The 26,052-nt window shown below is 43.7% G+C and overlaps 3 protein-coding genes across 4 annotated transcripts in view; 1 reads left to right on the forward strand and 2 right to left on the reverse strand.

Annotated features, from left to right (window-relative positions):
* Positions 1-578: 578 nt before the first annotated feature.
* PMM2 (phosphomannomutase 2) lies at positions 579-8,074 on the reverse strand. The gene is made up of 9 exons (XM_027684047.1): positions 7,979-8,074; positions 7,593-7,704; positions 6,541-6,617; positions 5,846-5,937; positions 5,071-5,170; positions 4,006-4,081; positions 2,764-2,879; positions 1,529-1,706; positions 579-1,271 (listed from the first exon to the last, which is right to left on the reverse strand). The coding sequence occupies exons 1-8, from the start codon at positions 8,042-8,044 to the stop codon at positions 1,602-1,604; spliced, it is 744 nt and encodes a 247-aa protein (XP_027539848.1). The 5' UTR covers positions 8,045-8,074; the 3' UTR covers positions 579-1,271; positions 1,529-1,601.
* Positions 8,075-8,127: 53 nt separating this feature from the next.
* On the forward strand, positions 8,128-10,812 carry TMEM186 (transmembrane protein 186). Its single transcript, XM_027684015.1, has 2 exons — positions 8,128-8,143; positions 8,897-10,812. The coding sequence occupies exons 1-2, from the start codon at positions 8,135-8,137 to the stop codon at positions 9,629-9,631; spliced, it is 744 nt and encodes a 247-aa protein (XP_027539816.1). The 5' UTR covers positions 8,128-8,134; the 3' UTR covers positions 9,632-10,812.
* A 365-nt stretch (positions 10,813-11,177) lies between these two features.
* Positions 11,178-26,052, reverse strand: part of ABAT (4-aminobutyrate aminotransferase) — a 52,699-nt gene continuing 37,824 nt past the window's right edge. For both annotated transcript variants that reach the window (XM_027684013.1, XM_027684014.1), the window contains exons 6-16: positions 24,864-24,913; positions 21,920-22,000; positions 21,314-21,406; positions 20,885-20,947; positions 20,255-20,318; positions 19,420-19,568; positions 17,778-17,915; positions 16,161-16,328; positions 15,275-15,421; positions 14,475-14,586; positions 11,178-13,357 (exon numbers count right to left, since the gene is read on the reverse strand). In XM_027684013.1, coding sequence (XP_027539814.1) covers positions 13,236-13,357; positions 14,475-14,586; positions 15,275-15,421; positions 16,161-16,328; positions 17,778-17,915; positions 19,420-19,568; positions 20,255-20,318; positions 20,885-20,947; positions 21,314-21,406; positions 21,920-22,000; positions 24,864-24,913 — 1,187 coding nt within the window. In that variant the 3' untranslated portion in view covers positions 11,178-13,235. The remainder of the gene's footprint in view (positions 13,358-14,474; positions 14,587-15,274; positions 15,422-16,160; positions 16,329-17,777; positions 17,916-19,419; positions 19,569-20,254; positions 20,319-20,884; positions 20,948-21,313; positions 21,407-21,919; positions 22,001-24,863; positions 24,914-26,052) is intronic.

Raw genomic sequence — 26,052 nt, forward strand, 5'->3', positions numbered from 1 at the left:
AGGGCAGAGGATCTGTTCTGAGGTGTGGAGGTCAGTAACTGCTGTGCTGGCTTGTTTTACCTGAGCTGTACCAGTATCACACTGTGGTGTATGGTAACAACCAATCTGTAGTGGGGTTTGGAGTTTGGCTTTGTTTTTTATGACCCTTAAGACTCGGTAGTGGTGGATTTATCACTGTCCAGCTTGTTGGAGTATCACACTCTGCTTTCTTTACAATAAATGCGACCATTATAATGCTTTAACATGTCGTCAGTCTGCTCACTGGGTAGGTGGTGGTGAAGAGGATCAAGGAGAATGCAGGTGTCTGATATTTAAAGGCTTTATATAAGAAAACATTAGAAGACAAGGTAGTTTTGATGCATGAGGTGCATTACAGCTCCCTCTCCTTTTTCGTAAGCTCTTCTGAGGATTTGGGTTGGTACACAAAGATTGTATTCTCCCTTTATTTTTTACTGTGCAGGTATCACATAAACTTGGAATTGGAAAGATTCAGGTCCCTCATTTCTTTGTACAGACAGGCAGCATGCAACAGGTTCTGCTTAAAGTATTTTATTTGCCAAAATGACAAATTGAAACACTAATTTTTTATGACGAGATTTATTTCCCTGTCACTAAATCAAATTGTTCATACACAAGATTACTTTCGTAATGCCAGATGAGAAAAGTAATATTAACAGTTACATGGATTGTCAGGTGTTGACTTGAATTTTAAGAGAAACATTATTCAGGTAATTTTCTTAGTACTAAAATCTCATTTACCCTTAATTTCCTTCTTACAAAGAAAATCAGAAAACTATCAGAAAGTGACAGAAATATATTTTGTTACTGTGATGAAGTTACTTTGATTATCTTTACAAATTTTTTATTTTTTAGATTTTAGTAGTCTGCAGAGTGTAGGTACCATGATCTGACTGTGCCTTAGCACCACAATCATTCTGAGGAGGTAACTTTGGCCCCAGCTGGTCCAGCCTTCCCAGGGGTGGGAGACTTGAAGCACCTTCTGACCACACACTGGAACACATGTGGGGTCAGGAACTTATGGCTCAGTTCAATCTTCCCACCTCCAGGAAGAAATAAATCCTGTCTCTTCTACTCATCTTCTAGTTTCAGACAAGAAAGTCCAACTGTCTTATAATTCATGATTTTATAGCACAAGGCAGTATTTAAAAAAAAAAACAAACTCTTATAAAAAGCATCTTTTAAAAAGCAGCTTCAAAATAAAAAAAACTAGGGATAAAGCCTTGCAGGCCAGTTTCAAGACCATAAATCAACTAGAGGCAGATTATACCTCCCCTTCCCCCCTAAAATGTAATTAATTAGTTAAGGATGTTTACTGATGATTTAAAAACCAACAAAAAATATAAAAAAACCCCAAACCCACAACCAAACAAAAAGAAAACAGTATTTGAAAGGATGGTGTGAAGTGTGCTCTGCTGCCTTCCCCTGGTCAGCAAGGGGTCCAATTAAAACATTTCCCTTCAGTAATGACTGACCTGCAAAGCACCTGCTATTCATTAAACAGTTACAATACAGAATGAAGATGATGTCTCAAGTTATTAAGCTGTTTTAACCGTCCTGTAAGTGTGAATTCTAAAAGTCTTTTATTTAAAAAATAGCTCTTCACAGATTCTTCTGGTATCCTGGGGGGATGTGACACTGTGGCCTTCTGTTCTGGAGTCTGTGAAAATTTCATAGTCATTCCCTCCCTGAAAGCAGAAGAGGATTTAATTTTATTTAACATATAATCACACAAAATGGACACATAAAGGAAAACATGGAAAGAAGGGCCTTTTTCCAAGGGCCTGCAGTGACAGGACACCTGACAAGGCTCAGGGAACAACAGCAGTGCCACCTGCATGAGCAGAGATCCCCGAAAACCACAGGGAGCACTGCAGGAAGCAGTTCCCAAGTTTCTGTTTGCCGCTCTGCTTTCATGGGGTCAGCAGCAGCTCTTGGTACTTCAACACTGAAAATGCTGCACTGCCACTTACAGGGTTTAAAATGAACTGTCCATGAACTCCATGCCAGGTGATTACTTTTGCAGCTGCTGTCAGGGCAGAAAACCCCTTTAATTTAATTGTCTTTTCCTTATAAAATTTCACCTTTTCAAGTTTATAAATCTGTAAAGTTCTTTGTAACTTCAGAGTTTTATAACTCCAAGTTCTTGTAAAACTAAGCCTTTTCTTGTAAAACTTAGCCTGACCCTGTCCCTTGGCCATATTCAGACAGCTTTAATTTCATCCAAGTCCTTGTGCTTGCCATTGGCCTCACAGGCTCTTGTCAGGTCTCTGCTCAGGAGTTTTAAAAGCCTCTGAATTGCCCTGCTGAGCCCAATGATGGGGGACAGGGACTATGTTCACTTCCCCAATGTGGAGACAGTGGTGAGCAAAGGAACAGCATTAAATTAAATTAAATGGGAAATAAATATGTTTAATAAACACCAGCCAACAGGAAGCATCAATCTACACTAACCACAGAGGATAATCAGTTTATCACATAGTCACGTCACCTAGGTTTTTAAGAGAATTACAGAAGCTCCATTTACAAACAATTTCTGTTAAGTCTGTCAAGAACCTTGTGTTCACTTCAGGAAACAGAAGGAAAACCTCCCAGCTCTCCCCCAGCAGCACAGCCAGGTAAACATGGACATGTGTTTGTACCCTGACTTCAGCTCTCGTCAGGAATTAGGTCAGAATGTTAGAACCTACAGTCCTTGTGCTTTAAAGCAGCTCTGAAATTAATATAACAAACTAATGTACTCACTGGCATAGTCTTGTCTCCGAAGAAATAAATAGTCTTGTATCCATCATTGGCAACAATTCCTAAGCAGTACCTCTTGTCCCAGCCATCGGGGAACACATCGATGCTGATCTGCCCTCCTAGGATAGAGATGAACCAAGCAGACTGGTTTGATTGTAAGAACACATTTCTGAGGGGAGAGGAAGTGAAGAAATCCTAAACTGGGTAAGATTTTAGGCAGAGGGAGCTTTGCAGAAGCCACAGAAATATTATGAGAGCCTGGAGATAAGTCTTGTAAGTACAGAAAGTGTTTTATAGGGTATCAGTTATTACAGTTGTGATTTAGAGATGATTATTTATCCATTAAACAAATATGAAAGTCTTAGCATGTTCCCAAAAAGTGAACCTTTTAGAAAGAATTACATTTAATCTCTTCAATTTTGGAAAGAAAGGACACAAATGAAAGCAGTCATAGGTCTATCTACAGCCATAAAGTCTTAGGCAAAAGACTTTCTAAGGCCTTCAGAATAGAAAAAGGAGGAAATCAGCCTTTTTAACACACCCTAAGAGGACAACAGCTGTTCCAGTTCTGTATCCTTGGACTTCCCCATACCTAAAAGCATGATCCCCAGTTGAAGCAGGTGCCTTAAAGGTTTTTACAACATGCTTCAAGAGAGCTGCATTTCAGTTCATTTCTGCCTTAGTGCTTCAATACCACAGCACTAATGGCAACCATACTTTCTGAAAAATAGCAAAGGGCAGGAATGTGGTAATATATTAGGGGAGAAGGGAAAAAAGAAGAAATGCATGGAATATTAATTCCCTCTCTATTATAATTTTTCTCTTTAAGCTTGCACTTGCTTTTGGATTCTTTCCTTCCTCCCACACAATGCAGTTAGAGCTGAAGAACCAAGGGCAACTGAACAGCACTGATGGAATAGTTCTGATTAAAACTGATTCACAGAAACAACTCTTGACTAAATAGAAGCACATAATATGTTTCAAAATGAGCAGAATCAGTCATACAACTGACATTAAAGGACAATGAACTGATGACAAGCAATGAAGTTCTCTTTGTTGATGGATCTCAATTAAAATGTCCAAATGAAAGCCTAAGAGGAAAAAGAGGCTCAGTCTTGGCTGCAACCACCCCCAGTGAGAACTGTCACACAAATGAGATGGGATATGTCACAGCCACGAGACAATATGACTTAAATTAAATTTAAATTAATTGATGTTTTAAATTACATTCTTTTAATGCATTACCTATAGAAAACGTGAGGCCTTTGCCTGCAAATTCTCTTCGTAAATCAGCCACAAATTTCTCTCTTATATGCTCCTTCTGTTAAGAAAAAACAAAACAAAACCACATATCAGTTACATGCTGTGTTAATTCATCAATTAAAAGATAACCCCCAAAAAACATCTCAAAAATATCCAGAGGTCTGAGTACCAGGACTGTGATATAGCCACATTTTATTATTACTAGCAACACGCTGAGAATCTTCCCACTTTAATCTGTTACCAACTTGTTAAAAGAATAAAAGAGCAAAACTTCACATATATGCTGTGATATTTGCTTTTCCACCTGAAAATCTTAGAACGCTACAAAAGTGTGCTTCAACTCCCAGAAAAATTCAGTTTTACAAATGGGAAGACTGAAGCATAGGAAGAGTCTAAAAAACTGATACTGCTCTTCTGAGGCTGTATACTCCAAGAAGGGTTTTTTCAGAATGCTTAGATATCTTAGATATCCTTCAGCATCCATTAACTGAGTCACAGATAAAGTCTGCTTTTGAGGAATTAAGTTTCAGGTTTTTTATTGAGTCAGAAACAGTTGTTGTGGTGTAGCAGGAAACAGAACTCTTGGGGCTCAGATTCATTTCAGCCTTGCACATTTAGCTGTGTACAAAGGAGGATAAATGGTGAACAGTTTGACCTCAGCTGTTAAAATTCTGCCTTAAAAGGCTTTGCAGAGGACAAGAAAAGGAATAGTTTTATTGAGTTGAATGGATACAGACTGGTACACTGAAGAGCTCACCAAGGAATGGTTTTATCTAGGACAGCATTTTTATCCTGTGTGTAGAGGTTGGGTGTTCTGGATTAAAAGAAACATAAGCCAAACCCACCCCTTCTGCAACTAATCATTGTTAATCATTGCAACAAAAAAACTATTGCCTATTTGCTGAGGTCTGAATGAAGAAGTTCATTAAACTACATGGATTACAATAAAAAAAACTGCAGAAAGTAGAGAAGTTTTTTAAAAATCATAACCTGGCTGTAACTGCCTCCTCCAGGAGAGCTGGGTATTTTTCAAGAGCTGTAACTCACTTTATCGAGTTCATAGAACTCAAGTCGTTCTTCCTGGCTGCAGCTCCTTCCAATGGGGGACACATTTAACATCCCATTCCGGAACTCAATGAAAGTGCCTCTGGAAAAGGATTGATTAACAAGACAGAAAGTAGATGAAAAAAGTCGATCAAAACACTATGAGAATCAGCTGCATCCTTCAGCCTCTCACTGTATGCATTGGAACCAATACCTCTGGCACCAAGGAGTATTTTGGACTTTTATTTCAACCTGGCAATCTCAACGTCATCCTTTCTGACTGTTAAAAGTACAGCTTGGTTTTAAAAGTGTAATTGGGGCATCCCATCAACCCAATCCTCAGAGCCTGACAGGCCAAGCTGTCAGTTTTGGGGTAAAGCTGCAAAATTCACATCAATCTGGGCAGGTCCTGCCCTGCCTCACATGGTGCATTTTAGTGCTGCACCTCATGTATCACACGGAGCTGGTCTTGCTGCACACCTCTCCTCTCTGGAAAACATTATGCTGCTGAATTCCAAACACATCAAGGAAACACTCCTACTTCAACACTGAGTCTCCTTCCCTCTTAAATAAAAATGCTGAATCAATATTTCAAATCCTGTGCTCCAGCTGGGAGCTTGTCTTTGTATGCATGGATTGAGCTGTTTCACATACACAGTGTTCCAAAACCACAAATTACTCATTTTTTTCTGCTCAGCAGCCTGAGCTGAGCTTTACATCCTGATGTCCAACACTGTAACAAGGAGAACATGGCTACGTGAGATGTGTGTGCACATACCTCTTCTTTGGCAGTTTAATCTTTGCAATGTAACTCAGGCAGTAGTTGATTACATCCTGAAGAATGTCCTCGCCCAGGTGACCCTGAATGCTCTAACAAAATAAACACCATTCAACCAAGGGTCCAGAATTTGAGATTCTAAAAGCAAGTCACACGGAAAACACAGACATTGGATAATCAGGGCATGGTTAATACCACAGAGGAACAAACATGCCTTCAATCAGTAACTCTCAGTTGATGCACACATGGTATTAACCGAAGGCTCTCATTTTTATTTTTGTTTACTTTTTCATTTTTTAACCATAACACCAAACTGTCCTTTAATATGCTTCCTACTTGCACCTAGTTTAGAAGGAAACTGTGGGCCAGAGGCAGCAGCCCTAAACAAAAACTGCAGTTAATATCTGCTGTAGCCAAGCGTGAAGAAATGGAGCTTGTTCCTGCAGAAAACTGGAACACTGCTCAAGGCAGCAATTTCAGCCAGGATCTCTTTTTAAATGTTTACTCTCCATTACTTATGTTGATATTACAGGCCAAATGAATGATCCATTAACAGGGGTAACACATGAAAACAGCAGCAGTTTTGGCCTTTGTTAGAAGGGTGATTACAGAGGACTGCACTGTAGCAACAAAGTGAAGTCTTTAGAAAATCTTAGAAAATTTTTCTTTCCCACTACTGGAAATTTCAGACTTACCTGCTTGCTCAGGAATTTCCCATCCTTGTATGCTACAAGACCGTTTTCTGGAAACACGTAGTCAAATTTTTCAACCACTGCAAGCAAACAGAAAGACAGGGACACATCCTTTTTCCCCATGTATGTTTAATGCAGTTTGTCTTACACGTTAAACAGATTAAAATACAGCAAACATTAGATCCTAAAGCATGAAAGATTCAGCAGCATAACATTAAGCACAGGATCAAAGCCACTCCCATTTCTCAGCAAGATTAACGCACACCTCAAATCACAAGAAGTCATTCAGTTGAGTTACCCGTGTTTTTGCTCAAAGGCTCTTCCTCTCCTGAAAATATGTGTCTTTGCGTTAAGTGTAAGGAAGTGACTGAACACCTCAAATATTGCAAAAACCTGGCACACAGCCTGGTGGAGAGCAAGTCAAATACTGCTCTTTTACATTTGTTTCCTCAGTGTTACTAATCTTCAGTAGATGTCTGGCAGTTGTGAGACTCTTAATACAACCCAAAATGATACGGCTTAGTGGAGACCACTTGGAAACCAAACAAGTTTTGAGTTATCTGAGCATGACAGAAGGCTGTCAGGGGCATCAATTAGGTAAAGACCATTAAAGACACAGAAAAGGAAGTGCCTCTTGTAGGACTAGGGTGAGAGTCCACCGCTGCACCTCATTACAAAAGGGGTTTGTTATGCGGGTTGTGGTGCAGTGAACAAAGTCAGACCCTCCGGGGATGCGCTCACAGCTGAGCAGCCACACGTGTGTGTCACACACACAATTCCACTGTAAAGCAGCAGCGGGAAAAAGCCCTCCCAAGGTTCTGCCAGGAGTTCACAATTAGTAACAATCCCTTAATATGATACCGAGATACCTGTGAAATGCAAACACGCTGCAGTTTCTAAGTGCCAGCAAACAGCTCTTCACAGACTGAGCGCAACGCGACATCACCAGGAACAGTTCGAAGCAAGGGAGGAGGGGAAGGAACAGGGTTCAACCCACATTTAACCTTCCTGACTTCCTTGTGGGTAGCTCGGGATTGCATCAGCGCGGTCCTTACCGTCCTCGCCCAGCTGCTCGCGGATCTTGGCGAAGTCGGAGCCTCCCACCACCCCAACCTTCACCTTCTGCCGCAGCCGCTGCAGGAACGCCGCCATCTCCGGGGAGATCCTCTGCGCCCAAACACACCCGTCAGCCTCCCCTGCCCGCGGCATGAGCCCCGCAGCGCTACTCCGCAACAGCCGCCTCAAAACAGCGGCACTGGCTTTAAAAAACAGGGAGGGTTCTTCTGTTTTCCCCTTAAGGGGCGCGGCAAGTTCGCCCACCCAGCCCGCGGTGCGTGATGCCCCGCTGCCCGAGGGCTCGCACGCTGTGGGGACACCCCCCGCTCCCCCCCCAGCGCCCGCAGCCCCTCGGTGACAGCCCGGAGCCCCGTCCCGCACTCGCCTGGCGCGGGGCCGTGAGGGTCCCGTCCACGTCGAACAGACAGAGCGCTGCGGGCGGCGGGGCCATGGCGGGGCCGGGCCGGCGGGGCCGCCCCTCGCTCCCGGCGGGCCCCGCGCGCCCTGAGGGGGCGGAGCGGCCGCGCCGGGCGGCGGGAACATGGCGGCGGTGAGGGACGGGACGGGGTGGAGTGGGATGGGGGGCTGCCAGGGCCGGGCCGGTTCCTCTTCCCTTTTCCCTTTCCTTCCCCTTCCCTTTTCCCTTTCCTTCCCCTTCCCTTTTCCCTTTCCTTCCCGTCCCCTTTCCCTTCCGTTTTCCCTCTCCCTTTCCTTCCCTTTCCCCTCCCGGCGCGTCCCTGCGCTGGCGCTCGCGTGTGTGTTACACCGCGGCAGGGGCAGCGCCAGGTTCCCTTCCTTCCTTTTATCCTGCACGTCCCCAGTGTCTGGTCCCTCTTTCTCCGGGCCCTCTCTCGGTGTAGAGCGCTCTCCCCTCTCCCGTGCCTAGTCCGCTTTTTTTTCCTCTCCTGTTTCCCTAAAATTGCGATTTAAGTGGTTATTTAGCAAATCGCCGATGTGGCCGCCCGGCAGCCCGCGTTCTCCTGCCCTCTTTGCTTTGAAGCGGCCCGTAGTGCCTTGATGGGGCTCGAACATCAAACCCAAACAGCGAGAGAGGCAGGGGACGCCATGGGGCCGTTCACTGAGCTGACTGGTTGTCTCAGTTAACTGTGTTATCCAAAGTGTTTTCCCTCTTGCTTTGCACGGAGGGATGAGAGCACGAACACCCGTTTCCTGACTGAACACTGGTTTGAGGTTACTCTGAGCAGGGGCTTGAGCTTTGCTGTCCGTGGGTGACTGAGGGACCGACTGTGATTTAGTTCTAACGAGGGCTCAAATGATGACCTGTGGGAACCTTTCCTTACAGGCTTGGCTCTGCACAGCCAGGACTAAAGTCTGCATGGCACCAGCTTTTGGGAGATGTCTGCAGAAGGCGCTCTGGACAAGGTCGTGGAGAAGGGGAGATGCTCGCCCGCCCTGGACTTTTGGCACGTGGGAGTGTTTGCAGCCAAAAAACCAGCAAGTCAGTGGTGTTAACAGTTATCTCAGGAGACAGCGAGAGTCTGTGTGTCTGTCCCATTCGACCACTGCTGCTATGGTCCAGCAGAAGGCTGTGGATGGGAGGACAGAAGAGTTCAAACTGGTCTACAGGTTTCCAGGGATAAAGTACTGCAGGGTCCTGTCCAGACTGAAGCTGTTGCAGACTGCCACCACCATGGTCACGCTGCCTCCCATCTGGTACCTCTACCTGCAGAACGAGGTGTCTCAGAATATCCTCTTATACACAACTGGCCTTGCAGTCTTTGCTGGTGCAATGTTGTATAGTATGAGCTACTTTTTCAGAAGAATTATTGGATTCATCTACTTGAGTGAAAGTGGTCAAACTGTCAGAGTGGCCCACTTGACATTCTGGGGAAGACGGAATGACATTTACTGTCCCATAGAGACAGTGGTGACTTTGGATGAAGTTGGAGACAGCAAAGGAGAGCTGCTTCTCCAGTTCAAACGGTATAACAGCACAGATACTTTATATTTTACAGTTAAGTATGGACAGATTGTAGACAGAGAGAAGTTTACTCAAATATTTGGTGAACTTGTGTGATACAGCTGCTCGTTTCCAGTGATTTTCCATATTGCATGTTCGTTGTGCTTATTGTTCCATGAGGTTCAATTAGCTTACCCAACTGACACCCCTGTCCTTTTCCTATGCAAACCCAGGATCGAAAGTCACAGTGGTAAAGAATAATCCACTGGATTAAATGTCTTTGCAGCTTGTTTATGGTGTGAGGAGTGTCTGTTTCACGTTGGATTCAGTGATGTCTGTGTTGTGCTGTCACAGCACTTCCAAGGCTGAACTGTCCTCCTTGGAACATGCATTAGGGGGCTGCATTAGTGGTGCTGACCCCAACTGTCTCAGCTGGCCCCTTCACTTGTTGTGAAACAGGAAAGACTCTCAAAGTGAAATACAGGAGATGCCAGAGCACCCTCACTCCAAATCAGTGCTTCTTTTAGCCAATTCCAGGTTGGTTGGGAAGCCTCTGGAAATTGAAACTGGTCTTGTATGTACACATGATGAGTGATGGTGAATGTCAGACACAGACATGCTTATGTGTTAGTGAAATGTGAGTTATGTGCTGATGCAGCTGGGAAGGATGGGTGTAATGCTGTGGAGGGTGGATGTGGTCTCCTGGCAAGATCCTCCAGGATGTGAATGTAACTGGACAAAAGAAGGGTGTGTGCTGCAAGAGGCACTGGCAGCTCAGCTGTAAGGGTAAGTTACAGGCTGGGGCAGCATTTCAGGAGCCTCTACAGAAATTGCTGCCCCATTTAATCATAGAATATTAAGGGGTTGGAATGGACCTTAAGGATCATCTCACCCTAATGCCCCTTGCCATGGTCAGGGACACCTCTCACTAGACCACATTCCTCAAGGCTTTATCCAACCTGGCCTTGGACACTGCCAAGGTTGGGGCATCTACAACCTCCCTGTTCCAGTGTCTCACCACCCTCACAGTAAAACATTTCTTCCCACTGGAATGGTAAAAGCAGCACGTGTATCCATGAAGGACAATGGTCTTACTCCATGGTGTTAGTATGACTCCTCCTTTTCCAAAAGCTCAGTAGAAGGGAGGAATTTAAACCTGAGAAAGAACCAAACCTATCACCTGTAACACGTAACACATCTTTTGAATTGTCAGAAGCAAGTTAACCCCTTACACCACTCTTCTAGCTGTTACTTCATTTGAAAGTGGCAAATAAACTGACCCTCACCAATAATCTGGAGTGTTCTTTTCTCTGTCTCTTCCTCCTGTAAATTGAAACTTCTGTCTCTTGGTGGATCAGCAGATCCAGGTAAGTAAAATTGCTGTTTAAGTGCACAGGCTAACCCTGAATTACCATTTATTCATGTTGAACTTTTCCTCATGGGGTTCTGTGATTTTAAATTTTGGCTGATACTGTGTGGCAAAGCAATATCAAAAGGAAAAGAGAAATGTTCTTGGTGTAAACACCATGGCAGCAAAATACATACAGTGGGCTGTACACATACACTGGTTTTTGGAGGCTTATCTTCATCAGAATATATTTAATATGCGCTAGTGGTTCAGTTCAGGCATGTACTAGGTGTAAAATTAAAAGCCCTGCAGAAGTTCAATTATAAATATTTTATTTAAGAATATTGATTACACATGAGATGTCATTTGTTATGAATCTGTGTACAGTTACTAGTTACACCATGAAGTGTAGTTAAGTATTTGTTTAAACATTTATTTGGCACTGTCCACAGTATGCTGTAAACAATATTAACTTTATATGCTTCAGCTGCAGTGCTTTCTATGTATTCTCTAACGATTTCATCAACGTTGTACACAATTATACAGTTACTGAGTGTCAGTAAAAATTATAAAAACACCTAGAGTAGTCATAATAAAAGTGAAGATGTGGTAAGACTTCAAATTACTGGACCTTTGCTTCTGTAAAAGTACAAGACTTGCTAGAGACATTCACTAAAACTACTGCACTGATATGTTGAACAAACTAATTCCCAAATGCTGTCAAATACAGTTCTTGGTTTGACTTTCCTTTTGCTGATAATACGCTTACAAGGACAGCAATGACAATGAGGTTTTGTTGAACACCAATTTACTGGTCCTTACCCCAGATTTCTACAACCTCTGTTCAAAAACCTGCTCAGGTTTTGCCCAGTGGTACCAGAATTCTGGTTTCTGCAGAGGTTTACAGAAATCCCACTGGGTTTCAGCTGGCAGAAGTGAGTGTACTTGGGTTTCCCAACACCACTGCTCTACAATGGGAAAACCATGATTAACACTTCTCAAAGCAGGTAAGAAACCTTTCACATTTTGGTAGCTGTATTAAACGTAAATCTTTTAACTGCTCTGTCTCTTATTATGTACTTAAAAATTGTGGTCAGGTCCTAAATAGGGCAACTGTAAAGTCCATTGTGGTCCCTGTTTTTTGGTGCACAACAGAAAGTTAAACTTAGTAAACAAAATCCAGATGCTTCCTCCAAGAAAAAGAAAAGAAAGGCACCAGATCTAGTTCAAGTCAGCCCTAAGCAAACAGTAAAGAGACATCCAAAACAATTCTCTGAAGAGAAACAAATTAATGAACTGTTGACATTTTTTTTTTTGATCCTGTGGCTTTCTAGAAGATCTCTGAAGTATCAATGATTTAGAATATACTATTAGAACAAAAATAGAATTACTTTGCATTATAAATGTGCAGTTAGGACTAGGCCTTCACTGTAGTGGCTCTGATACCAGATAATGGCTAAGATTAAGCATTTCTGCTGTAATTTTATAAAATACCTCAAGTATTCATGTAGAACTTGTAATAGATAAATTAATGGCTATTGTGTGTTCTGGGCAAATGGTAAAATAATCTGGAATCATTCTGAATTGCTGGCAGAAGTGGAAGTAATGTGCTTTGCATGGTTCTCTAAGCTTTGTCAAATTACATACTTCAGGGTAGAGCCTTCTCTGTGCAAGTCTGCTTGTAAGAGAAGTCACAAGTTTTAAAACTCACCCATGATGAGGAGAACAGGACAAGTGCTTCAGTGCCACTTGCAGCGCTGCAGGTGTGGCTGAGGGCACCGGTGCCTCTGAAGCAGCATGTGCAGGCTGGGCACAGGGAGTGCCCTGACCCACCTCGTGGGGCAGATGTCTGTACTCGAGGGAAAAAAGCTGGAAATCATTCTGTAAAACACTGTGCTTGGCAGTGGTTGGAAAGCAGAGCTTTCCTTGAAACGCCGATTTTATTCCAGCTGCCACCAGAGAATGGCACTTCCCACGTGGCAGGCACGCGGCTCCTAAGTGGGGCCACCCTTGTTGCTGTTACTGGACGGAAATCTATCGGGGTTCACCTGTGAAAACAGGTCCTGTTCAGAGAATGGATAGTCAGGGCCATGGCTGGAGAGAGGAGTCTGCAGTTGGCATGGCCCAGGCCAGAAGAGGGAGGCCCACAGGTTGTAGGGGATGCACAGTGAGGGGCAGCTGCATGTACCTGCTGGTGACCAGTGCCAACGCTCTGCCTGGGGCGCGTGTGCATGGAGCAGCTTGCCTTGGGCAGGATCACACACAGAACACAAACCTCAGTTTATGACTTTACACTTATCTTGTAAGTAGAGGAGACATGAATTAATGCAAACTAATTTCATAATCAGCTGTTCAGTGTGAGGGAACTGCTTTTTACTTGAAGTTTGCTAAGATGTCACTGAAAATGTTCAGGAAGAGGTGCGCGTGGTGATCCTTGAAGATCAGCGTGGGACGGAAACGAATGGATCTGTCTCCACAGCCTCCCAGAACAACACCTGAAACAGGAACAGAGTAAGTCCTCTAGTCATTTCCACCTTTGCCAAGTATCCACAAAAATGCAGGTCTCTTGACTGAGGTTCACCTCACTGTGGGGGGCCAACAGAAGCTCCCCAAATCCCTGCTAACCACACCATGATACAGCACGTGGCCAGTGGTGTGAAGGACATCAAAACTCACAGAAACTTAGAAGAACGCTGTGTGTGCCTGTAGATATTGTATAAAACACTTGGGAGTATGGGGACTAATTCCAACAGCAGTGGAAAGACTCCACCCAGTGCACAGCTCAACTCCACTGGTTAAGTATCTTGGTGCCACAACAAGACACAGGAGGTTTCCCTGCAATTTTGTTTTTAAACTACTTCATTTTTAATTACAAAAAAATTAAAATACCTCATGCCAGCAAACCTCTTCCTTCAGTACTTTAAATACATGGCAATTTTTTTAACCCCAAATCAGCTATTTGAAATGGCTGTGCACAATGAGAACTCAGCCACTGAGCTGGGCTTACCCTGCCTCGAAGCAGAGCCTTGGTTTACCATGAAGCAAACTGCTTGCCTTCTCTCCCTGCTGCCTTAGTTTCAAAGAACAAAAAATGGTGTATTTTTCGCTCTGAAATGTTGGTTTCACCACAGTTTAGATGCATCATGCATTTCAAGAGATAGGAGTAACAGCAAAAATGGACAGCAGCAAATCCAGGGCCCACATATAGTCAAATTCAGAGAATGTTAGGTGTGGATAGAGAATGTTAGGTGTGGATCCTGAGGATCCCTTCTAGGGCCTGTCTGCAGCTGGAAGCCATGCCCAGGGACACCTGAGGTCACTGCAGAGGACTAAGAGACTGATGTCACAAAAACTCCTGCCCTACATAGATCTCTTCCAGTAACACCAGACCTACAGAGCCTGGTAAATATACACACCATGCAATGTACTGGTCTGAAGTCTCTGAAAACACAAGTATTTCCAGAAAACTCTAAATACGGTTTTGTTTGTCATTTCCCTTCTCTCCTCTGATGCTGTGGTACACACACACCACCCGAATAAGGAAAATTCAGGAGCATTACCTATGCTACTGTTTGTCAGATGAAGCTCATCCACACACACAGACTTCCTTACCTTTGTTTCTGGCTATTGTAATTAACTTGTTCCTAGTGGCATCATTTGGAGTGTCAAACGAACAGAATGTTCCTCTTCCTCTCACTCTGCTGATGAGATGGGGGTAACGAGCCTGCAAAGAGAGGCGAGACGTGCCCGTGGCAGGTGCTGGAACAGAGGGCACCTGGTGGCAAGCTCAGCTCTGCCAGGTGGAAACCCTGCTGCCTCCTGGTTCTGTTGCAGTGGAGCGAGGGCAGGGGCTGGATTGCTCACACAACAGAGACTGTGTTTGGGATTGTGCTGTACATGCCTTTGGTGAGGAGAGCACCTCCAAGCCTACCCTTATATCCCTGTTTGACTTTCCATCTCATATGGGGCTCCATAGTAGAAGCTGGGAGGAATTTCCCTTAGTCAAGGGAGGGAAAGCTGCAATATTCTTGTTTAAACAGCCCAGAAGAATTGGAACAAACTATGAAACCACCCTCCTTTAAAAAGAACTTTGGGATGATGAAATACAGGTGCTTGTGGTAACAAAACCTTCTAACAAAGTAATTTAACTAACTGCAGTTCATACACTCAGATATTTTGGGGGTCACTTTCTATTTTGGATTAAGCTGTATAAACCCAACATTCTTAAGTCAGTAAAAGAAAGTTTACTTCAATCCAAAAGGCACACAGTTATTCAACTTGCATTGACGTACCTAAACCAGCGAGTTGTGATTATGGTTTAGTCCTCAGTCCAAATGTTTAAACTGGATGAGATCAGATCTGCCCCATCAGCAAATTTATTTTTCTTCTTTACAATCCTTCCAGATGTTTACCTGCAAATCCAGCAGCCCAGTCAGTAGTGCTTTCCCAGCGTGGGTTGCATTGTTTAGAAGGTCTTCTGTTTTAATAACCTTGATGACTTCAGCAAGCATAAGGTTCTTGGATGGATCTCCAAGCCAGGTATTGAAAATCCGGTAGGGCTTGGGAAAGGGTGGGAAGAGAGTTGTGGAACATGTTAACAGGCAAATCACTATAATAAAGAAAAGCAAGGCATCACACTGGCAGTGCAGACATCTGGTGTATGAAAAGGCATGCACTAATCTCACCAACCCCCCTTTTTTTGTTGTAAGAGCAAAATCCCGCTGCCCTGCTGAGCTGAAACACAGGGTGACTACTTCATGCTTCACATTTAGTGCACTCTGTCTTGCTGCTCTGACATGTCATTGAAACACAGCTATAGATGACATGGAAATCAGCATTATCTATGAGGGTTTTACATCAAGCTTTATGTTGTCCTCCTTAATTTCACTCTTTTTTTTTCATTTATTGCATCTATAATGTCATTAACGTGAAGAGGAAATCTTGCTGACAGAATCTGCAATGCTGACATACAAGTTCTGAAGGTCTCAAGTTGCCCTGCAGGAAAAGGTGTCAGTTTGAGGTTGGGTTTTGTACTGAAGTTTAGTTCCATGAGGCTAAACCCTGTTCTCCACTCCCCCCGCCAGCTTTATGACCTTGGTGACTGACAACAACTGGAAAACAAGTGAAGAACTGATGATGACGGCTGTTGTGTGAGCACACAGCAAGTATTTGTGAAACAGCAGCCCCATCCAGCTGAACCTCCATTGCTGAAGGAAACCTTGTCCCTTCCATGGAGGTTACAGTCACTCCCAAGTGGGTCACCAACTAGCACAGAGTTTGTTTCATTGAAAATCTTACAGCATTTGGCCTGAAATCCTCTTTGTGGAAAAATCCTCCTGTCATCATCTTCTTACTGAATGTTACCACATCAGCAGGGTCATCCAGGCCCCAGTGTTCGTGCGCCCAGAATTTTCCTGTGCAGCCACCTCCTGTCTGCACCTCATCCACCAGGAAGGCACAGCCATGCTGTGGGGAGAGAGGGGAGGAGCAGGGAATGTTACAGAACAGAAATACCTCCCTTAGTGAACAGAGAAATACAAGCCAATGACATGCAACATCCCTCCTTCCCCTCCCTTCACTGTTCTAATCTCCCCTCCTCACTCCCTCCACCAATGCCACCCACTGTGAGACAGATTTCACAATTCAAAATTCACCTGTTTTTTCAGAAAGGCACTAGAAACTTATTTTCTACCTAAACTCACAAAGGACATGTTTTTATATAGTCCTGAACATGTCTAGAGGGTACCTGAAAACATCCAGGAGGAGCACAGGTGGCATTTTCAAAATCCCAGAGGGAAGCAGTGTCATTTCTAGAAGCTTTGTTTTAAATAAGAAGTTTCTGCCCCCAGTCTGAGTTTGGTCATTTGTGGCACAAAGGCAATACCAGCAGCATGAGCTGTTCAGCCTGGGGGCCTGAAGAGCTGCCTTTTCAGGCAAGTCTGCTGAAAGAGCTGCTCATGTGAGCTGGCAACATGGGGATTTTATGTGGAAGACTATTTTGTTGAAACTTTGGGACAGAGAGATAAGTTATATCATGATATTGCAATTAAAAACAATTGGCAAGTACTTCTGGCAGCACCTCATTTCAGACAAGGCAACCCTTTCCATTTTACATTACTTACCATGTCACCCTTGCATGAGCAGCTGTCAGCAACGGTGGAGTCCCCATCCCTGGAGGGATTTAAAAGATGTGTAGATGTGGCACCTGGGGACATGGTTTAGGGGTGAATTTGGCCGTGCTTGGTTAATGGTTGGACTCAGTGACCTCAGAGGTCTTCTCCAACCTAAATGATTCTATGATAATGGGAAAAGCTGCTTTTTCTCATGGCAGAACAGAATTTTCCAAATGTCACCTCTGCTCTTCTCTATAAGCACCCAGATGTTTTGAGGGTAAAAAAAAGCATGGAGTAGGTCTTCCTGAGGGTCATCACTTCTAAACAGGTAAATTCACATTCCAAGTATCAAGACATCTGTCCTTTTCATTGTTTTATTGGAACATCAGCACTATGGTTGGACTCAAGTTGTGTTTCAGCTTTTTTTGCAGTTAAAAACAAGTTTGTAATTAAAAATTCACCCTTTTCCAAACCCTCCTCTTCAGAAATGGAACCTTCTCAACAATCTGGCACTATCATTTAAAGAACACTACTGCAAAGTTCATAGTTAATTAATCAAAGTAATTTCTCTCTCACCTCGAAATTAGAAGGTAATTTATTGGACTAAGGAAACCATTAGATGTGCATCAAATGGAAGAGTCCAGGGGTTGTATCTGACTACAAGTACATAACAACCCTGACTGCTCCTAGGGAGGCCTGTGAAGCTCTCAAAGTCCCTGGGGCAGGGGGAAGGCCTCTGGAGACACCCAAAAGTCTTTGCATGTTCAGCTACCACTGAATGACCAGTGAAATGTTTTATTACCTTTCTGGCAATATCTCGTAGCTTTCTGAAGAAGTCATCTGAAGCATGATTGTCCCCACCCTCCGACTGTATTGGTTCTACAATGATTCCAGCCACAATCTTCTTCTTTTTCCTGTACTTTACAATCAGGTCTTCCACCTGTAAATCAAACATTTATGATACATTCTCCTTCCAGGACATTCACCCATTTTCTCCCAGCAAGATTCAATCTCAGCAACAGAGCTTCAACTCTTCCAAGACATTCCTGGCTCTGAAGGTGTCAGGAGGCAGAAGCAATTAACAAGTAGTTCCTCCAGGATTTAACACGGCCCTCTTGTTCCTGAGTAACACTTGAGTTTAAATCATGTCCTAAACACACTGTAACTAGTTGCACATTTATCTACAGTGGTGTGGAAGCAGTAGCCAGGTTCAGCTGGCAGTGTGGTGGGCAGCTGTGCCACTGCTGTTGTTCCACCTGAGCAACAGGAGACAGATTTTGTGTCAGAAACCAAAACTCTGCTGATGTATTACAGAAGGTCGTCTGGAAAATTTACTTTTTCCAGTCACCCACTTCAGATACGTTAAAGTTAATCGGACGAAATAGTGCAGAAATCCTGTTGCTGATAAGGGAATTAGAGAGAATTCTCATTAACCTTGTAGTGCCAGTTGCTGCATTTAGTGGTGTATTTGTATTTGAAATACCCCTCACAGCTTTCAGGGCCCACAGTCTGTGCAGGCTGTGAAAAGCAATGGTTTCCAAAGGGGGCCAGTAAGCCAAGCCACAGACTTGGTAAGAGAGCATTCGGCCTTTGGTTATTTCTTTGTTGTGCTTTTTTTTCTTTGTTTGTTTGGGTTTCGTTGTTTCTTTTGTTTGGTTTTTTTTTGGTTCGGTTTTTGTTTGGTTTGGGTTTTGTTTTGTTTTGTTTTAAAGCTATGATGGAGCAACCCCAGGGAAGCCATCTGCTATGCTTTCTGTTTTTCTGGACTGAGGCAGGTTTGGATAAGTGGATAAGTGGTCTCTTGGATCCCTGCACAGCCTTCCCTGCCCACTGGCTGTGACTCTCCACGCTCTGCACCAGTTCAGGTCCTTGCTCCCCTCTGCCATCTCTCAAGAATGAGCCCTTGGAAGCCGCAGATTCTGGATCTCAACAGGGAATCCTCTGCTTCTGGTACCTGGAGATGGTTCTCCTCCCTTAAACTCTGTCCTGCCCACCTTTCCCTTCTCCCAGGCTGGGGAAGGCACTGTGTCCCTGCCCACTCACTCCCTGCAGCCACAGGGAGGATCAGAACTTTACACCAGAACCCGCCAGGGAAAAGCTGAGAAGCCTGAAATCCTGTTAGAGGTTCTCTTTGCAGAGAGGGTTATCCATGCTGTGTTATCCCTTAGTCCACGGCCCCTTGGCAAGGCCTGGCAGACAAGTTCACTGGGATACAAGGAACTTGTCCTGCGTGTGGGATTTCACTGGGGTGTCACTCATGGAGCCCCAGCTGGCTGCTCTCCTGCCAGGCAGGACAAACGGACTGTAAACAACACTGAATGCTGCTTTAATCACAGGCTGTTCCAACCCCTGAAAACATTCTTTTAGCGAAAGGCACTAATCCTACCAACACTATTCATTATTTCAAATCAAAAACAACAGAAAGCTGCCAGCGAATTTTTTACCTCCTCTAAACAACGGGCTTCTTCCTGTTGATTCTCTTTCACAAAATCTTCCAGGGGATACTTTAGCCTTGGAAATGGAGCAATAGGCCAGTCCAGTGAGGGAATGTCCAGTTTGTGAATTGCTTTAGAGTGAGTTGTAGCTAAGCAACCTAAACCCAGAGAAGCAAAAATTAAAATAATACCTGTCTGAGAACAATAAAGAAAAAAAGCTACCAAGAGGTGAAAAATTGCCTGACAGCATGACAGTAGAATTACCTTAATTGCTCTTTTTGCTTTATATTCTGAAATACTGGGCAATTGGATTTAGTCAGGTCTAAGTGGATTGCTCTAGCTTTTAAGCTTCAGTTTCCCATGCACTGTTCCAGAAGAACAGGAGAACCTCTGTCAGTCTGAACAGGTTGCTCAGATGAGCTGGGTTTCACCTGTCCAAAGATAACTGCTCCCAAAGCTCATAGGCACAGCACTCTTGGGTAACATGCTCTGAAGAGGGATTGAGCTGATATAAAATGGTAAAAATGAGTGACATTATGTTTGTATATTGTGGTGATTTTTCCCCAGGAGTTAGATTTTCATGAGTACAGACAGGAAACTGGATTATGAAATGATAATAAGAGACCTTCTGAAAATAATTAAAAAAAAAAAATAGATTCCTACTGTCTTTCAAATATTCTGTTTCAGTACTGGTGGGGCTTCCAGGGCAAAGCTTAATGAACCTGCAGCTTCTCCACCAGTACTACGTGTCTGAGGGAATGTGTCTGAGGGAATCCCCCTTTTCCACAGGCACAGTGAGCTGAGGGTCAGTGCAGGGGCTGAGGAGGGACAAGGCACAGCTTACCCAGGGTCCTGCCGTGGAAGCCGCCCATGAAGGAGAGCATGGCGTAGTCAGGGCAGCCGGGGGGCTGCAAGGAGAGCACACAAGGGGGTCACAGAGGGGCTCACACCCCTCCCAACACACCCCCAGGCCACAGCACCACGGGATGGCCAAGCCTGAGCTGCAGCCCCTCAGTGCACCCTGACCCAGCTCCTCCTCAGCCATCGGGCACCACAAATTGTTACAAATACATTGGTCACCCCCCAAAAGCTGCCCGAGCTCCCAAACCCCCTCATTAATACTCATGAGTCCTTGGAATTTTATCCCTGCACATGTGAGCTCACACAAGGCTGAGCATCCAGCACACTCAGCCCCTTTTTGCACAAACCAGGAGCACGTGGATGTGCCTGGGGGTGGCACTGGGGCTGTGGGAGCTCAGTGAGGAGAGGCTGGGGCTGCCCTATGCTGGACCCCCTCATGCATTCCTGATGGCTCACTGATATTTGTTGGGAGCAGTTTGTATTTCACCGTTTCCTAAATTTACAAACCCCAAATTCCACCTCACATACAGCAAAGCCAATTTTTCCTCCCCATCTTCCCTTGCAAGCCCGAGCCAATGGTACATCTGTAGGTGTGGTGAAGAACAAATGTTACCTGGTTAATCATGCAAGATTCCAGTTCTTCTTTTGTGACATTATTATGGCCCCTCTCCTTGCTCTGCAAAAAAAACCAAACAACCCAACAAGAGTTTTCCTGTAGTTAGTTGTAACCAATGCATTTATGGCTAAACCACAAGTCAGTAATCCTGGTATTCCAGATTGGAGCCAAGGAAGACACTGGCTGTGGCTTTTACATACTGACTGCAATCTGCATTTTCCTTTTAATTTCTAAAGTTGTGTCAATACAAAGTGACAGCTTAGATGAACACTTTTTAATAAAGATTTTATACTAGGTTGAATATAAGGAACATCTTGAGCAAGACAACCTCCAAGCCTTACTTAGTTTTACAGTAGCAGTTCTAATGATAAATAAATACTCATTTTTACAACTAAACCTACAAAAACATCTTAATATTTTACTCACCCTGTACCACATGAATATTGCTTTAAAGGCATTTTCATTTGAGCAGGATCCACAAGACATGGTCATTACCTGTGATAGGCCCTTGGGAGCCACCTGTCAAGCAAGAGAGAAAATTACTCCAAAAAAATTGAGCACAGATATAGTGCAAAGTGATAATAATAGTGATTAGCCCTTAACATCATGAACTTCAGTGTAGTGGGAGACCAACCGTGCCCAGGGTGAGGAAAGACAATTTTAACTGCAGATGAGAGGGCTTGATTCAGCTTCAGTGCCAAGGATCTTCAAATTGAAATCAAGACAGAGAAGCCACTTATCCCACTCTCTCTTATGAAAGCACAGGGAACTGAGGTAAGTGAAAATGTGTCTTCTCATCAGTTCTTGAACTCAGAAATAAGAGGCTGCATCTGTGCAGGGCTGACATGCCACATCCTCACACTCAGTTGTCACGTCAGGGAAAAAGGTTTGACCTCATTCCTCACAGTGGGAAGGCAGGTGGATGAACAGCTAATCTGTAATGTTCCCTGTTAAAAATCCATAACATCCCTTGATGTGCTCACATCCCTGAACACAGAACATGGTAACTGATCACTGCTGTCTCAAACTTACTGATAGCAAAGACTCCTTCAGTTTTTCTGTAAAATTCTCTGGAGGTAAAATCCCTAGGGCAGGTCTGTTGATGAAAGTGCTCTAAAAAGACAAAGGAAGAGGAATTGTTAGGTTCTTCTATCACATGAAAAATATGTTGATATCAAAGCAGTGACAGTTCATCGTAATTACAAATACCTGGCAGAAATTTGTATCACGGCACATGGAGTTTTAAACCAGGGACTAATACTTACACCTTAGAATATGTTTTTCTGTCTAATCCTTACTACTTTGTTCTTGCAGGACACCTTGGGAAAGGTGCATGCTAACTCATACTGACATTTCCTCTTCAATATTGCCACTTCAGTTGCTCAATCTCAATTTTCGCTACACACGGGAAATATGCTTTAAAAATCTTTATTACTTGCCTTCAGTTCAAGTAGTTAAATTCAATCAGGATAGCAGCATTTTCATCCTTACTGAGCTACAAGACAGACCATTTTGGAACACTGTGGTTATAAAACATCCTCCAAATACTACTGCGGTGGGATTTGGGGGAACAAGACAATGTTGGGCAAGAGACCACCTGAGTTCCTTCCAACTTCAGTGTCCTGTGAACTGGCCAAATCAGGATTCACACCTTTGGGAAAGGTAATTTTGGTGTCAGTGAACAGCAGCTGGTGGGAAAGCTGAGCCTACTGCCCACACAGGGGTTTCTGAGGAGCAGCTCTGGAAAAATCCCCTCAGTCTCCCCAGTTCACTAATGGAGATGAAAGTCACATTTATGCAATTAATTTCAATTAAGTGTCATGGATTAAAATCGATTCATCGCTGCTCTTTGTCTTTGTAGGTAATCTCATTTGATTCACACCGTGCTACTTTTTATTTTAAATTAAATTTGCTCAGAAAAGGACAAGCTCAATAAATTTGCCAACTGCAAAGCAATATTATTTGCTCTTCTTTTTATTTGTTGTTTTTCTTATTGAAGAAGGAATTGTTGACATTAAAGGCTTGGCTTTGCTGGCTTAATTCTTAATGGGTCTCCAGAGGGGACAGACTGATTCCTCCATAACACTCATATTTTCAGTGCAACTCAAACTTGCACATTTATTGGCATCCTTCAACGTAAGAACTTGTTTGTTCAGACATGTGAACCACAGCAAGAGGTGGAAGTGGTCACACTGTACCCATAAGGACATTTCATCATGATTCTTAGGGAAAACCAAGTATCACACAAGATATAACAGTGTATGAGCCACGACTTTGTAATTTGTTCATTTGTTACTTCCAAAACATTGTTTCAATGGACTCCATCTTAAAAGAAAAAACCTAAGCAAGGATGTTACTGACAGAGTAACACGAAGTTTCTGTTTAGTAGCTGTGAGAAATCTTACTTATTTTTGTCTCAGTTTAGAAGTACATTTTCAAATGAAGTTAGAGATACAAGACCATGAGTTTGTTGTGAATTTGATTATGGGCTGTCACAGTCAATTGACAACATTCGCCATTAAGCAGAAAAGTGCATTTTTCTTTTTTTGTAGTTAATGAGATACTCAGAAGGGAGACAAACAGAACATTGACATCAAGCTGCTGTGAGCTCAAACAAACAGATGCATATTCTGTTCTTTATAGATGGCTGTAAAGAGGGTACATGGAGCATTGCAGACAATGCAGATGAAGTCCCACCAGGAAAACACTGATCCCCTCACCAGCATTAACCACGGGCCCTCCCTCGGTGTGTATCACTCACAGAAGTCCTTTCCCCACAAAGCTGGTGTGTTACCTGCAGTCAGCCCCAGCACACCCTCTGTCTGCAGTGAGGTTGGCACAAGCTCTGCTCTTCACAGTGCTCCTGGCACTGCAAACCTGACATCCTGCCCACACCCAGCCCAGAGATCCCGAGTGCAGCCAGGCACAGGCTCCCTGGCTCCCTGCCACCCTCTCCACTGAGCCAGCCAGGGCTCAGGAATCAGAATGGGTACCAAGGGCAGTGCTGGGGCTTGTACATGGCAGAGAGGGGTCCTGGTTGTGCCACTTCAGAGGAGTTCCTTTTACCACAGGCTTAGAGCTGGCAGCCTCTTACCTGCCCTTCCCCAGGGGGCAAATGGCCAAATTCCACCAGACAACAGGACTTTTTGGGTTTGGAGTTTTTGTTGGTTCTGAATTTTTTTTATTTGTTTGTTCTTTTTTTGTTTGTTTGTTTTTTAGATCTGACTTCACTGACTGCTGCATTATAATGAAGATATTATTCTCAGAAATCATTTTTATGAGTTAACATTAAGTCTTTAGAAATATTAGTCCTTCTAAAATATCCAGATCTGCCTTTGATAACTCCAGCGTTTTTAGGTCTCGTGGTTTGGTGTGTTTTGTTTTGTTTTGTTTTTTTAAACTTGAAGTATTTTAGTTCTGGGGGAGGCACAATTTCTCATCCTTAAGAAATGAGCACTGCAGAAAGCAAATCAGCTCAGGGAACTCAAATGTCTGCACTTCTTTGCCATGCTGGCTCAGCATTCACAGTCTGCTGGAGTGGGGACCAGTCACTGTCCCCACCCTTCAAAAAGAAACTAAACTTCCCACAGCATTCCAGATGGAGGGCACCACATTCAAAATGCTATGTTCCCTCTCAAAGTGTTGTGCTTGTTTCAGGCTCAAAAATCTTCACTCGGACCATTCCTAAAATTGTTAATTGGAAACACTGTGTTTGAACTATGGCTTAAAACTGGCTGCAAACATATCAGGTGCTTGCATCACCCAAATGTTTACTTCTTGTAAAGCTTCCCAGAGGTTTTGGTGTTTCCTTAAATACAACCAAGCCCTTTTCATCTAGTGAGCAATACAGCAAGCAGATCCTATCATACATTAAATTGAATCATTAGCATTCACTATCAGTTTAAGAACAAATGAGAAAGCCCACAACAAGGAGGGAGAGGACTCCTGCAAGTACTTAGTCTTTTAATTCACTTACCAGGTTCTGTGGCTGCTGTAAAAGCTTTATCAGAGAGGGATGGCTGTAACCTAATTAAAAAGAACAAAGAAAGCAAACAGTTATTTCTATCTGGTTTCAATAAACCGTTGCAAAGCATAACCTAGAGAATAACCTTAACTTAATGCTTAACTGTTTCTGTGCAACTTGCATATTTTTAACTGCTACTAATAGAATTTCTTTTGAAGTAGAACGAGCCCCTTTTATTATGTGGAACTTTGGTACAAATTTTGTGTCAGGCAAAATCAAAACATATTTTAGTACTGAATGTTAAAAATCAATGCAAAAATAAATGAACAATGATCTTTTGCCTGATAAGGCCTGGTGGAAGTGTCATAGTTTTTACTAAGTACTGCAGGACTGACATTATTAACTGCTTGCTCACTCTCCTTCTGAGGTTTCCCACGTGTTTTTGGTTACAATTCCAGTGCAGTGTTTGAACTTCTCTTCCTCAATGAGGAGCAGAGATCACTTTCTGCCTGTGCAGCCCACCAGTCACTGCTCCTGACAGTCACCATTTACCTGTGTTGTGGAAGCATTCCCAATTTCTCCATCCCAAAGTAGCTGCTACAGCTCTTGATCCCTGTCACCCTGACCTGCTGGGGGCTCTTGCTGAGCACTGACCACAGCACAAAGCCAGAAAGAGCTCCTGACACTGACCACGAGGGAAGCCCCTTGTGCACTGTGTCCATTCACAGTGGCTGTGTCCATTCACTGGTGGTCTCACAGCAATTGTCACCCTCCTTGAGTGTCACACTGATTATTCCTGGCACAACAGAGCTTTGCCTACCTCCCCATGCTTTTTAACTTGTTAGACTCTTCCTCACTGTAGAATCAACTTGGAAACATATATTCCCCCCTTCACTGCTTCTCCTCCATGCAGTTCCCACCTTTAACAGCTGACCATAAGAAATAAACAAGCAAAAAAAAAATAAAATCCACATCTTTACTGATTTCCCAAAGAAAGCTCCCTCAGGAATGGTCATTTCAGTGCATTCTAAAGCTCTAACAAACCACCAGCACGGGCTCTTTGTCCCCCAGGGTGCAGGGCAGCCTGCCCAGCTCAGCAGTGCAGCTCCCAGGTGTGCAGTGAGCACGTGTTGTGGCAGACCCAGCACAGAGAAGCCCTGGAATCCCAGCAGGATTTTTACAATGGCTTGACAGCACTCCT

Source organism: Neopelma chrysocephalum, unplaced genomic scaffold (assembly GCF_003984885.1).
Source record: "Neopelma chrysocephalum unplaced genomic scaffold, ASM398488v2 Primary Assembly neopelma1_65b, whole genome shotgun sequence".
Lineage (NCBI taxonomy): Eukaryota > Metazoa > Chordata > Aves > Passeriformes > Pipridae > Neopelma > Neopelma chrysocephalum.